The sequence below is a fragment of the Melanostigma gelatinosum genome (assembly GCF_949748355.1).
Source record: "Melanostigma gelatinosum genome assembly, chromosome: 7".
NCBI classification, from domain to species: Eukaryota; Metazoa; Chordata; class Actinopteri; order Perciformes; family Zoarcidae; genus Melanostigma; species Melanostigma gelatinosum.
Genome location: NC_136640.1, coordinates 19,384,983 through 19,399,545, shown reverse-complemented (window position 1 = coordinate 19,399,545; position 14,563 = coordinate 19,384,983). Strand labels below are relative to the sequence as shown.

The following is a 14,563-nucleotide window of genomic DNA, read 5'->3' as shown; positions in this document are numbered from 1 at the left end:
AAAGCAGACACTTTAAACTTAAAGAGCAATGTTGATGCAGTTTAAAAGCAATGTTTGACTGATCTAAGTCCAAAAACATGTTTGGTATTGATGTCATGTTTCGTTTCCACTGCATAGGACATACGCAGTTTGTCTCCCCTGACAGCAGTGGCATTTGGCCCCCCCCTCTGGTGGAAAAGACCATTACACTGAAATGATGGCATGTGCAACTGTATTAGCTAATTGATTAAATAGCTCCTACCTTAAATTCATTAGGGAAAGTTGGAAATATTATTCAGGTGTTTGAAGAACAACTTTGAGAAACACAGTTTTTCTTTGAAGTGTGATCTGCATAGCTCGATGATTGGTGGTGGAATAGGCTGCGACACAAGGGGCAAGATCAAATCATACCTATATTTTATACATATACCTATACTCTAAATTGGTCAGGGCCGGCTCCGACTGGCATATTTATTTAATATTACCGAAACAATTATAAAACACTGGCCGAATGTTAAAATGGGGCAGACGCAGCCATCCAAAATCAGTTTAAATATGTTTTGTTCATGAATTAAAAACAAAGAAACCTTCATCTCAGTTGCTTAATAACAGGCCTCAGGACTGATACACTTTTGAGATGAGGGCGACAATGATTACAGTACAGTACACAGCAGCAGTAATACAGCATCATTGCAGTAATAGTTTGATTACTTGTCAGTTTGGAAATAACAGTATTTTTCACCTCTCTCAGGAAATGTGTTATCACATGTGATCCATGATATCAAATTATTTCTGTTATTCAAATGAATCTCTGTCTAAGTATAACAGATCCAGAAGAGGAGAGGAAGAGGAGTTAGTGTTCGAGGTCCGCCGATGGAGAACATCAGAGGAGTCGTGACACTCGCTGATCTTTCCCCAGCTGATGGCAGGATGGTCTGTGGCATATAAGCTTTTAGCCGCTGCTTCAGACAGAGATGAATGGCTCAGTGAAAAAAAAAATAAGTGTCATGAGGATGATTCAGCCCAGAGCGACTTTGTCTCTTTGTGTTTGTGCAAACCAAGGCCTGATGATTCATGGGCAGAATCATGACAGTGCTTTTTAAAGAAGGAGCTGTACGGCAGACAGAATCTGGAAAACTCAGTTTATTTTGGGATGTCGTTCAGGTTATGAATACATAACTTTGACGTTACCGTTTCTTGTCAGAGTGCTCGTGGTGCAAAAGTGTACAATTTCTGATCCAAAAAACACAACATTGCAGGAGAATTGAACAGCGGTGTCAAGATTATGCAAGTGGAAGCAATAAAAGCAAGAAGCTCTGCTGCTGCTGACGGCCTAATATATTCTCTTCCTTTTTGAAATGCACTTAGAGCGGCCATTACTTTGAATATGGTGATGCAGGGACGTTGGTTGCCGGCCTTAATCTAACTCACAGCCCAGGTAATATAATAGCCGTGTCAGATTACAGGATGGCCGGCACGTACGCAGGCCCCAAAAACCTCAGGGCTCAGGTGGCTTCTGTACCAGGCACACATCAACTGTCCCATTTTCATAGTAATGTGCTTTTATGTTATATCTATTCACTAGAGAGATGGTACACAACCCTGCAAACACACACAAACACACACAAACCGGAACACCCAATGTCAGATCTGCACAACTAATGGACCACAGCTAATAGGTTCACTTGTTTTGTTTTTCTTGATTTATGGAAGCAACACACAAACCGTATGATAGCAACTGCACACCATACATTAAGCAAATCCAATCTGCCAACATTATAAATGATCAGTCATGTCAAATGTGGCAAAACGCCATCTGTGGTCAACAAAGAGGGATGACTGATTAATCAGTGCTGTGGATCGATGGTAAGAGTGAACTGAAACGGCGCACATGTTCGATAAGCGCAGACACCAAGCATGCAGCGGCACACAATGTATAGTTTGTTTGCATGAGGTGTAACACTGAAACAAGACCACGTATATGAAGTCTTATTTTCCTCACAAACACAACAATAAATGAAATTCATCATCCAGTCTCTCTGAACAAAATGCCATTAAATAGTAAATCTGAATTTGCGTTGAAAGTGCAGTGACGCTCTCAGCCCTGCTTTCCCCCTCAAAGACAAAAAACAATGGAAGAAAGATTCCTCCTCGACACATCTTCATCAAGTTTCCTCTTCAGCTGCAGTCCTGAACTTTATTAAAGAAGCCTGCAAACTCTCCCTTGGTGGTGGAGTCAAACAAGCCTGGAAAAGAAGAAATTAAAAAAAAAACAAGAGTGTGCCGAGGCCCCTCAGACCCCAGTCAGGCTTTCATTCAGGGTGGAGACGTGGTCGGTCACGCACAGCTGACTCTGGCCGCGGTGGGCCTGTCTGGAACGCTGGTGCAGCAGGAAGAGGCGTTTGGCTGCAGCCCTGTACTTCCGAGACATGAGGTTGTAGACGACGGGGTTGATCGAGGCGCTGAGGTAGCAGAGCACCATGGAGGCCATGTTGAAGTTCTGGCTCAGCATGGCCGTGTCGTAGTCGTCCACCTGGGCGAAGAGGTTCCTGCCGATGTGGTAAGGCAGCCAGCAGATGATGAAGGCCAGCACCACCACCACTGAGCGGGAAACAAAGTCAGGAGGGGGGAGAGGAGTTTCATTCAAAGGCGGATTTAAGGAATAGCTTTGAAATTATGCTTTTTTTGGTACCAGAAATTAACGTTTCTCATAAACACTCAGCCAATCTGCTTTTTTAAGACTGAGTGGGAATAGTTTGATGAGGTTTAATTGACAGCTGCATCTTTTCAGATGGCAAAACATTCAGTTTCTTATATTGTCAGATTCAGACTTTTTGTTTTTTTTCAACAGAACCCTGTCCGCTTCAAAGCAGTCAGAATATCAACACACCCAAATCGCACACGTGAAATAACCAGTATTCTTCTGACTTAAAAGTGTGTTCGTGTTGGGTTCATTTGTCACAAGACGCTGATAAAGAAACATCATATGATCTATGGTCACCCTGGACATTTATTAATGACCAGCAGTAATTACCATCAAAAGAACTTTAACCCACGCACAAACACACTCTCACTTCATCACGACCTGCCTCATTCCCTTAAGTGACGGTGGCCTACAATTGGCCCCAACGATGAAGTGACATTTTCCCGATTCAGACTGAACGAGCTGATTAGAGCTTATATATATATAGCATATATGTCAAAAAAAGAAGATTTATTTGGCTTCTACAAGCCAGAAATCTCAGCGCTGGGTGAGCTAATCACTGTGTCACTGGTATTGATCAAGAAGCCCCCGCAGATAAAATCACCATCAATTTGTCCGATGGGGGCAGTCATTTCTATAAGGATAATAAATGTCCATTCTGTAATTAGAGGAGGAGGGTATCTGGCTCTACATGAGCCTAATTATCTGTGAATGAACCAGTACCAGTTATCTATAAATTGAAGGCCTGCATCATGGACTCGCATAGTGAACAGATGCCACGGTTTTATCCAGATGATGTCTTTCATCATCGACTGACTCCTTGTGTGACACACTGGCAGATTTAAAAGGAGCCCAGGATTGTGGCAGCATGTAAATTGCCATTAGCGTTGATTTATGGAGGGCTCTGATGACGATCCAATTTGGGATTCAACAAATGTGGTTACAAATTACATGCAAGTCTGACAATGTGAGCTCTGTGCACCGTGTGCTCAGCTAATGAACGGCATTAATAACATAATGGCTGCATCTTGATTGAACATTTGGTTGATACGGATTGGCCTGGCCACGGTCCTTTACTGTAAAACAGGGTTCCCTGCGCTATATACCAGAGCTGCGATTTAAGCCAATCAGTATACGCAGTGGCAGGACATGATGAGCTTCGGACAAAATGGAATATAAAAACAAGGAAAAGCTGGATTTGATAGGACAGGTTTAGGTTTGGGTTTAACTGCTTTAGGTTTTAAATGTCTAGAACAAAGCTTCATATATATATGAAAACACAATTTAAATTTGCAATGGCAAACACACAATAGAGCCAGTGCAGAAAACAAGAAATCCTAGATTCTACAGTCATCTCTGTCAGCCTGTTTCATTGTTTGCCTCAGCAACAATGAACGGCAGACTCATTTTGTAAACAGGTGGTTTTCTGGTTCAAGCTTTTTTTGTACCTACAAAGAGAGTTTCATCTGCTGTCGCTCCTGAATCTGGATTGTCTGGCAATGGAAAGCAGAGAAAGCTTTCAGAAAGCATAAAAGAAACACACATCTGTCTGCACTCACCCAGGATCTTGACTGTTTGTCTGTGTGATCTTTCACGGGCCAAAGCGCCCTGCAGGTCGTTTTTGATTTTCCACAACTTGCACCCGATGGAGCCGTAGAGGAAGATGAGGCAGAGCATGGGGCAGAAGAAGTAGGTGGTGGACACCCACAGCATGATGTGCAGCTGCCCCGAGCTGATGGCGTAGTTGGTGTGCTTGCACTGCCTTGTATTGTAGTCTGGGTGTGTGTCATTGTCGTACTCCACCCCAACCAGGAAGAGTGTGGGAGCTGCGGACACCAGGGCGAAACCCCACAGGGCGAAGATGATGTACTGGACCCTGCGCCGGGTCACCACCACCTTGCTCCGGAGGGGGAAGCTGATGGCCAGGTAACGCTCGATGCTCAGGGCCGTGATGTGAAGGATGGTGGCGGAGGTGCAGCCCTCAAAGATGTAGTGATAGAAGCGGCACACCGGCTCCCCGAACAGCCAGGGCACGTACTTCCACAGGCGGTACAGGTCAAAGGGCAGACAGAGGAAGATGATGAGGTCGGATACCGCCATGCTGGACAGGTAGAGGTTGGTGGTGGTCTTCATGTCCTTGAAGTGCTGGATGATGAGGATGGTCATGGTGTTGCCCGTCACCCCGATGATGAAGATGAGGATGCAGATGACCGTGACGGGGATGAGGGTGGAGGTGGGGAACAGGGAGCCCTCGTAGTGGTGGGCGTCTATGTTGTACTGGTCCATGGCCTCTGCTCCAGCAGCATGAAGGTCCACCTGGGGTCTGGTCCAGGGCATGCCTTCCTCGCTGAGGGCTGGCGCAGCAACGTGTGAAATCAGGACTCAACAAGTAGCCGAGGAGAGAAAGATTAGACCGTCACAGGTATAACTTTCACATTTCTGCTAACATGCTGTGGAGATTCTAGAGGATTTGTTTTAATTCCAGGCAGCTGTTGGATTCTATTCGATTATGCACATTGTGAACATCTGTTCGCGGCATCTTGGAACTCGTTACCATGCATAGGTAATTCACACGGTGAATGTAAAATCCACATTATTTATTTTCATGATTGTTGCAAGGCGACGTTGTCAGGGCATTTGAAATGATTGCCCTGCATTTCCTTGTAGCAAGAATGAAAGATAAATGCACAATTTCATTTTACGCATCTCAATTGTCGACACAGAAATGAATGGAAATCAATGGATGCCTAGAAAAATATATAAAAAAAATAAGTGAAACACAACAACACATTAAATTCAATATAAAGTGAAAGCAGCGTGTAGTCAAAAGGCAAAATTACTGGCGTGACTTCTTAAATTCAACCGTAAAAGCAGAAAAAAAACATCCGAGTGTGAAATAAATCATTGCTGGTGACTTTACCTTTAAAACTGAGATGAATCCTTCAAACCTTTGAACTTTATTTGGTCTCTGTTGTGTTGCTGTGTGTCGATGGAGAGCAGCAGCAGCAGCAGCAGCAAGAGAATCTCATGAAGTGGCAGAGCAGGTCCCCGATGCTCAATAACCAGTCGAGCTCTGGTGAAAGACGAAGGAAGGAGCACCTCCTCCACAGTACCCTGGGGAGTCGGGGAGCAACAGGCAGGTTGTCTGCTGTGTGTGTGCGTCTAAGTAATCTTCTTAATCAAATGACAGGACAGATGACGGTAAAAGGCATGAGATGGAGGCAATACGATTTGAGGGAACCCCCCCCCCCCCCCCCCCCCCCCACCAGCAGCTCTGCTCCTCCGGGAGAATAAATGCAGATTGAGGATCATACTAATCTGGATTGAGCATGAATACAACATAAATAAACACATAAAAAAGGGATACAACTTTATTAACTAATGCATAAATCAGTGATATCCAAGGGTGTTTGCCAAGCTGTCTGGAGAACGTCACTGAAAAACAAGTTCTGTGTTTGATTAATTGAACACCGGCCCAAACTGTCCGTCTGCTTGGCTTCATCACTCCACACACCCACCAGCTCATCTCCTCCTCCTCCTCTTCCTCCTCCTCTTCCTCCTCCTCTTCCTCCTCCTCTTCCTCCTCACGCTCACGTTACCCATCAGACTTGTTACAATAAACCTGACTTCAACAATGCTGGTTAAGAGGAATGCCGTTCTAAGAATTTATATAACGTCTGGTCAGTATTTTGAGGTGTAACCAGGGACTTAAAAGGTCAAAAGTTGTGTGAGTTCTTCCACCTGGTCACAGTTTACACTCTGGCTTTCAATATGAGAATACAAGCTTTCATTTAGTGTGACCTCCAGCAAGTCAGTGCACAGTGTTCTTGACTTCACATCCCACTAACACACAAATTCTGAGGTTTTCAGTCTGCCTCCTCCACCCCCCCTTATTCCCCTCCGCCAAACACACGCCATTTCAAAATAAAAGCCCCACAGAATGAATCCTAACTGAACTGCTTGTGATGAAGCCTGTCATTTAATAACCTCTGTTTATGTGTCAAACATTATGATTATGTCTCCTCTCCCCCACCCTCCCCACCCAGCCCCACCCTTTCAAAATAAAAGCCCCATGGATTAACTGTATTTAAACATTAAACTCAAAGTCAGGCTTTTTTTGTTGAAATAATGAATGCTCTTACTAATACTGAGACAACTACTACTGCTGCTAATATTTCTAGTATTACTGCTACTATTACTACTACTGCTACTGCTATTACTGCTACCATAAATATTATTACTACCACTACTGCTATTACTACCACTACTATTATTACTTATACCAAAACTGCTACTACTGCTATCACCAGTACTAATACTACTACAGCTATTCGTACGACTGCTACTAGTACTACTACTACTGCTACTTCAAAAACTGACTTTACTATTACTACTACGACTTATTCTACTACTACTGTTATATTAAATACTACAACCACTACTACAGCTATTACTACGACTACTGATACTGCTACTTCTTCTTCTAATTACTAATACTTCGACTACAACGACAAATATCACTACTGCTACAACTAGTACTTATTCAAATGCTACTTATAGTGCTAATAATACTTCTAGACAACTACAACTTCTACTACTACTACAACAAATATCACTACCGCTGGAATTCTTTTAAGCTACAGAAACCGTTCGAATATCAAAATGTTCAGCTCTTTCAGGAGACGTGTGATATGACTTTTCATATTAGTAATCTTTCAACTTTTTGAATTATTAAGCTTTTTGAAATTGTTTATGAATTGGATATCTATTTTCAGCAATGTTTTTGCAATTAATTTCAGTTTTCAGCATTCCAACGCATTTTCAGCAGGAAATGCATTTTCTAGTTGTGTTTAGAACCAAGCTTCTGATGTTTTGACATTATTGAAATAATCTTCACGGCTTGCCGTTCACTAACCACGTGACTGGTTGTTATGGAAGTTCCCCTGCCGTAAAACTCGAGCCGCTGCGGCAAAAACAAACCTGATGTGACAGGAACAGTGACGTTAGCTGCAGCCGATAACCTCCAGGCTGAGAGAACGAGGAAACAAGAGGCAGACTGATTGAAAAAAACAGAAAGCAAGATGGAGTTGCCTGGGGACAGACTGGATGTGAGAGGACACAACGAAGCAAACACTGGTGTACAGCTAAGCGATATTGTCTGTGTCGTGGATGGGTCCGCTGTACGAGGCACTCCTGGAAGAAACGGTGACCGGTGCCGAGCGATCATCATGGATACTGCGGAAGAAGGTAAATAAAGATCTAAAGGCACCTCTTTCGCGTTGCTTCTCAGTTTGGGGTTTAACTAGCGGTTAGCTTCACAAAGTGCATCACCGCGAAGCTGCTGCTGCAGAGCTGGCCTGCTAGTGGTCTACTTAGCATAGCTTGGTAGCCTCACAATGTAACGCTAGTGTGAGGTTAATTCAGGGAGACGGGAGATGACTGATAGAAGTTGTTTTTAATGCAGCCAAACTCAATAAGAGCAGTGATGTGATCGAGGGACTATACGTTACTGGTGGTGATGTTATCAGACTGTTGATGTATGGCCACATGGATTACAAATTGTAACTCACTTAGATGTGTATGTATCCAAGTAAACGTTAGCCTGCATCACCATTAAACTCCTTATTCTTAAAGGCACTTGTCTATTAACACATCGCAGTCACGCTACTCTGTCTGCTTATCTCTGGTTTGCTTGGCTTTTGGCGATGGGTATCATCACTCACATGTTTTGTTTGTTTGTTTGTTTGTTTGTTTGTTTGTGTGTGCAGCGGATATTTGGCGCGTGTGCCGCTCTGAGGGGACCCCAGACAAACCCTTGTACCACCCGTGTGTCTGCACTGAGAGTATCAAGTTTATCCACTAGGAATGGTAAGTGTGTTTGGCTCCTCAGCTGTCACTTTACTCCCCCTACCCGGTACACTTTCTCCTTTTTATGAAACGTTTTTGTGCACTAAAAGATCACTGATACTAATGTGAGCAAAGGTTGGACGCTGTGATATTAGTGTCTTTGTAAAGGTTGAAGTACAGACTGTAGAACTGATTGTGCCAGTTTTGTTAATAGTTTTGTGTTACAAAATGTATGACAATGTATTACAATGTATTATTTCTGAAAGAAGAACACAGTGTAATGTTTATCATACTTCCTATCCTGACTCAACACACATGCGCATAATGTCCTAAAGTAAGCCAAAAAAAACAAGGATCTCACATCCTAATATGAACTATACAGTATAATGGTTTGTGATACATTTCAGGGTGGTTACTAAGTAATTGGATAACTTGTTGCATAAGTTATGCCCTGTGATTATTCCCACAGTGGTGGCTTGATAGCAAATGCAATTGAAGCATCATGAAAGAATGCAAAACAGGTTCGTCCAGGTTGCATCGTGTCCCTGTTTGTAGTATTGACATGGTGAAAACAGCACCAGCCCCCCTGCAGGTGTTTTTGGAGATTGTGCTGTGTTCTCATCTGTCCTGCGTGGTCAGGTGCATGGAAAATCCCCAGGCTGAAGCAAAGGCCAGGCCTGGATTGTTCTGTGGTGATTGTTGAACCTCAGTTTGTATTCATATTAGTTCACGTCCGGCCCCACACAGTTCAGAGTAACAAGTCTATTGTGTCTGGATTGTGTAGTTGTGCTGAGTGTTTGCAGGCTGCAGCTAACTCTAGCTGTGGTTATCGCATTTCCTTGTTTTCTTATTGCCGGTTCTAAACTAAAATCCAGCTGTTGTGGACCTATAATGCTGATCTCAGTACAAGTTTTCTGAACAACATATTGGATGGAATAAATGTGCTCTATCGTGGGGGGAAACCGAGTGACTTTTTTCAACAGTGGGGGTAGAGGAAACCCATGTATAACCCTGTACTGTGTAGGTCTAATGACACAGGCCTAAATGCTGTTATATGTGTTAGCCGAGCATGCGACTTCATCGCATATATCATTTTTGTCTCACAACGTTAACGCCCCAGACAGTGGTTTGAATCTGCAACACCAGAGTTATTTCTTTCTAGTGACGGTATGAAGTCTGATCTTGTTCATTCCAAGGCCTTGTGAATAAAGACCATTTGGAAGAGTGAAAATGTCCAAACTAGGGACCAATACAATCTGTTGAAATCAGATCGTTTGAAATTTCACTTTTTAAATACTTGGTAAGAACTTGTAGGGGGGTCTTTTAATTGATATATGCTCTGTACTAGGTCTCCATTTGTGTTTATTTGAAATGCAAAACTATGTACTAAACACATTTAATTCTCAAGCAGAACATGTTCTGCGTTGCTGAATGCTACTCTTGACTCTCTGCTTCACAGTTTGGTCCAGTGGCTGAAGCACAGCAGGAAGGACTGTGAATTATGCAAGCACAGATTTGCGTTCACACCAAGTAAGTCCTTGTGGCATTTGAGCAATTTTGAATAATATTTAAAGCATTATCAAAGATAAAAGATGATTTTAAATGTCTGTAGACTGAAAGAGGAAAGAGTGAACCACTCCCTGGACATGCCCTCACGTCTGCCCATCCAGGACATCTGTGCCGGCCTGTTGACCAGTGTGGACACGGCCATCCGCTACTGGTTCCATTACACACTGGTGGCCTTCGCATGGCTCGGGGTGGTTCCTCTCACTGCATGTAAGTAAGAAATAGTGGATGTGTACTAAAGGCCACAGTGAGCTCCTCAATAATGGATTAGACCTTTCCTACAGCTCAGTTGTTTCCCAGTTTTATTATCTTAAACATGTAATTTATCTACTTCTTCTTGAGAATTGATTCAACAAAGCAACGTGGTATAAAAATATCGATCTGATTGTAGCTGATCAGTTTGCGTCATAGGTTTTAAAGTAGAGGTTCATTATATTGTATGTAGTAAGCTTCTCATATTAGCTCATGTTCATGGTTTAACACGATGAAGGGAATTATAGCTTTAGTACCATGACGTAACAGGCAGTGCGTTGCATGTTTCAAGATATTTAAATCCATCTCAGTTCTCAATGTTAAAAAAAAAAAAAACCCTGCTAGATCTATTTCATTCTCACATGTTGTGTAAATTGTTACAAAGCATCGTTTTTTTTGGAACCGAAAAATTACACTCATTTATGTATCTGGTCTCTGGCTCAGGTCACATCTACAAGTGTCTGTTTACCGGCTCTGTGAGCTCACTTTTGACACTGCCGCAGGACATGCTCTCCACGTGAGTGATGATACTAGCGTTCTCCCTCTACACACTACTGAAGCTAAAGCTCGTCTCCTTTACCGTTCTTTCCCACAACCTGTACTTATTAAAGGTGTTCATCTTTGTGCTTCTGCAGAGAGAACCTGCTTGCAGATTGTCTACAGGGCTGCTTCGTGGTCAACGCTGAAGACATCTTTGGGACCTAATGGTGAGTATAAACCAGTGCCGCTACTTTGGCCCCAATGATTCGAGAGGGCTGCGTAGTTGCTGCGCAAATAAATACAGTTAACCACTACTTTGTCAATTTCTTAGACCTCATTCAATTATCACCCATTTACATTTTATTTTTAGCCAAGATTATACTTCTCTTTAACCTTTTTTTGTTTCTTTATTTGTATCCAGGTCTTGACAAGATGATGGTTGGCAAGGATGGAGAGGTGACTGTCACAAACGATGGAGCCACTATTCTCAGCCTGATGGATGTGGACCACCAGATTGCCAAGCTCATGGTGGAGCTTTCCAAGTCTCAGGATGATGAGATTGGTGATGGAACCACTGGAGTTGTCATCAGGATCTCTGACGGTTATGACCAGGCCGCACGCGTTGCCATAGAGCAGCTTGACAAAATTGCGGAAACCTTAGTCTACGATCCCAACAACACAGAACCGCTCGTTGAGACCGCCATGACAACACTGGGATCCAAAATGTCAGCCCCGTAGACACAGAATTGTTGATTGATTGGTTTTGTTTTTGGGTTTCTAATTTTCATGATATTAATTGGGTAGACAAAATATTAGACACGGTAAGGGCGTGCATCTTTCCCTCTCAAGACTATTCAATATGTATTTTGATAAACGGTCTGTGATTTTAAAAAACGATACCGTTAACCATGTAATGATTTCATACTGTGCAATAGAGCACTACCGTACTTTCCGGACTATAATCCGCTACTTTTTTCCCCACGCTTTGATACTGCGGCTTATACACCGGTGCAGCTTATATGCGGATTTTTCCGTAGCTTTGCGCACATTTAACATAAATATTGTAATGTTCCACTTACGAGTCGGAGACAGGGTCCTTGCAAGGGGTTTATTCACAGAAACCGTCGCTCTTATTGCCGAGCAACTCCCTCGAACATTATCCGTACAGTGTGTTTTCCACAACAACAACCACAACTTCCGGTTCCGGTCTAACACAACATTTACTAGCTCCCGACACAGAACAGTTAACCCCCTCCTCCCCTCAGCTACCAGCTGTTACTGACGGGGTCGCTACAATATGGATGAAGTACCTTTGACGTTTGACCTACCTCTCACTAGGACTGTTAACAAAAAAGGTTGAATGGCAAGATGCTTTTAACAGTACTAAAGTTGTCTTCTCTGAACATCATAACGTGTCCGACTCGCTAGCTTCTAAGCTAATTTTAACATTACCGCTAATGAGGAAATGCTAACCACGATTAGCATTAGCGAATATAACATATCTTCGTACATCTTTTCATGCAGACATACTTACATTACAGACTAAGGTCTCTCAAGGCTACTAAACGGAAGAAGTAAAACGAAGCAGCGTGTCTTCTTATTAGAAGCTAAAAGCAACGAGGCAATAACTTGTTGCTCATAGCTCTGAATAGCTGTTGTGCTAGCAGCAACTGGCCAAGCCAGTTAGCCGTAAATGCTATTCAGAGCTACGAGCTATGTAGACACGCTGCTTCGTTTTACTTCTTCCTTTTGGTAGCCTTGAGAGACCTTAGTCTGTAATGTAAGTATGTCTGTATGAAGCATGAAAAGATGTAGGCTACGAAGATATATTATATTCGCTAATGCTAATCGCGGTTACCATTTCCCCATTGGCGGTAATGTTAAAATTAGCTTAGAAGCTAGCGAGTCGGACATGTTATGATGTTCAGAGAAGAAGACAACTTTAGTACTGTGAAAAGCATCTAGTCGTTCAATGGGGACACCTGCGCACCCGCGGCTTATAGTCCGGTGCGGCTTATCTGTGGAGAAATTCCTTCTTCTTTTAAAAATTCGTCGGTGCGGCTTATAGTCCGGGAAGTGCGGTACTTTGATTTGATTCAGTTTAACGTAATTATTGTTGTATTCTCACAATGTGTCATATATTTCCTGTACCAATATGGCTCAATGCAGCACATTGGCCATGGTCATCATTTTGTAAAAAAAAATGGGAAACCAATAAGGCAACATCTTTAGACAAACCGGTGTTTTAAATCTACAGGAAACACTTGGTGGACAAACAAGTGTTCTGTCTCTGCATCCAATCGACTGACACCATGCGTACCCAGCTAGCTGCTATATCACTGTAGCATAGGCATAGTAGGACTCAGATGATTTTAGCAGTGGAACACTAGCTACTCTACGCTAGTCATGCTAATTTATTTGCGCTTGCTAACCTTAAGTCATAGAAGTAGCCAAAATTCTTGTTGAATGTAGCTTAGCCTTCGACATACAAAATGATCGCCTGATACATTTTAATCCCATTTGTTTTTGAGACTCTTCATAGCTTGCTACCTAGCCTGCTCCCCACTAGTGACTGCCTAGTATGCATGCATGACTTTTGGGCATATCTTTCATTCAAGACCATCATATAGTAGAATAAAGTGACCGCTATGATGTAGCATCTTAAAGTTCTACTGTTATTTGGGAAATATTGAGACTAAAATGTCTATTGAGACTAAAATTTTGGAGAAAATAATCCTGCAGGGGAGGGTGACTGCCTTGCAAGCAAAAACATATAAAGTATGTGCATATGTGTTACTGCAAGTTAATAAACACGTTTGTTGACATTTGTTTTGCTGCTGTTGTTTTTGTTAACTGTCCTCTGCCTTATTGCAATCCAGGCTCTTGTCTTAGAAAGATTCATTGAGAAATAAATAAATGTATATATATTTACTTAATCTCTCTCTCTCAATTTAGTTTCCAATACAGATTTGTTGAATAAGCAGAGACTGGTTGTGTAATGTTTACAACTCATAGCTGTAGCTACTCATGGTAATAGAGCACTGAAAGATAAAATAAAAATAACTAGTATAAATCATATACGGGGTTGGGGTTGGCGATAGGCAGCATCCTGCAGCAGAGCTTTTAAATATCTCTTCGTTGATTTTCCATTTGAAAAATGGTTGATGCTGGACACAGAAACCAGAGGTAAGTAAACAGTGAAGATTCTGTCACGGGAGTTCACGATCAGGACCCAATAGCAAGACCACAGGAGACAGATTTTATTTTACGAACAAAGGACAGGAATGTGTGCAACAAAAGTCTTCCACTCCTGTCTGTCCTGGGCGAGTCGCTGGATGGTGCCCCATGAGTGGTTGAGGCTCTGCATCTCCTCCACAGTTCTTCTCCGTGTGTTTCTTGGTCGGCCTCTTTTTCTTTTCCCTTCTGGTGTCCAATGTAAGGCTGTTCTTGTAATATCAGCAGGATCTTTTCTCAACACATGTCCCATCCATCCCCATCTTCTGCTCATTAGGATGGTCTCCATGCATTCTTGTTGGCATTTGTCATACAGTTCTTTATTTGAAATGGTGTTTGGCCAGAAAATGTGCAGTATTCGTCTCAAACTCTTGGTGTGGAAGGTTGATAGTCTGTTGAGGTCTTCTTGTGTCATTCTCCAGCATTCAGAACCATACAATAGGGTGGATAAAACACTGCTCTGATACAATTTAAGTTTGGTCTTGATGGCGTACTGCTGTG

At 42.6% G+C, this 14,563-nt stretch overlaps 2 protein-coding genes across 2 annotated transcripts; one reads left to right on the top strand and one right to left on the bottom strand.

The window, feature by feature from the left end:
- Positions 1-2,272: 2,272 nt before the first annotated feature.
- Positions 2,273-5,741, bottom strand: mlnr (motilin receptor; the record flags this gene model as incomplete). Its single annotated transcript, XM_079271753.1, has 3 exons — positions 5,604-5,741; positions 4,243-5,037; positions 2,273-2,580 (listed from the first exon to the last, which is right to left on the bottom strand). The coding sequence occupies exons 2-3, from the start codon at positions 5,018-5,020 to the stop codon at positions 2,273-2,275; spliced, it is 1,086 nt and encodes a 361-aa protein (XP_079127879.1). The 5' UTR covers positions 5,021-5,037; positions 5,604-5,741.
- A 1,993-nt stretch (positions 5,742-7,734) lies between these two features.
- LOC306779814 (E3 ubiquitin-protein ligase MARCHF6-like) lies at positions 7,735-13,596 on the top strand. The gene is made up of 7 exons (XM_079271829.1): positions 7,735-7,930; positions 8,452-8,551; positions 9,990-10,060; positions 10,143-10,306; positions 10,793-10,865; positions 10,984-11,055; positions 11,250-13,596. The coding sequence occupies exons 3-6, from the start codon at positions 10,032-10,034 to the stop codon at positions 11,051-11,053; spliced, it is 336 nt and encodes a 111-aa protein (XP_079127955.1). The 5' UTR covers positions 7,735-7,930; positions 8,452-8,551; positions 9,990-10,031; the 3' UTR covers positions 11,054-11,055; positions 11,250-13,596.
- The last annotated feature ends 967 nt before the right edge of the window (positions 13,597-14,563 follow it).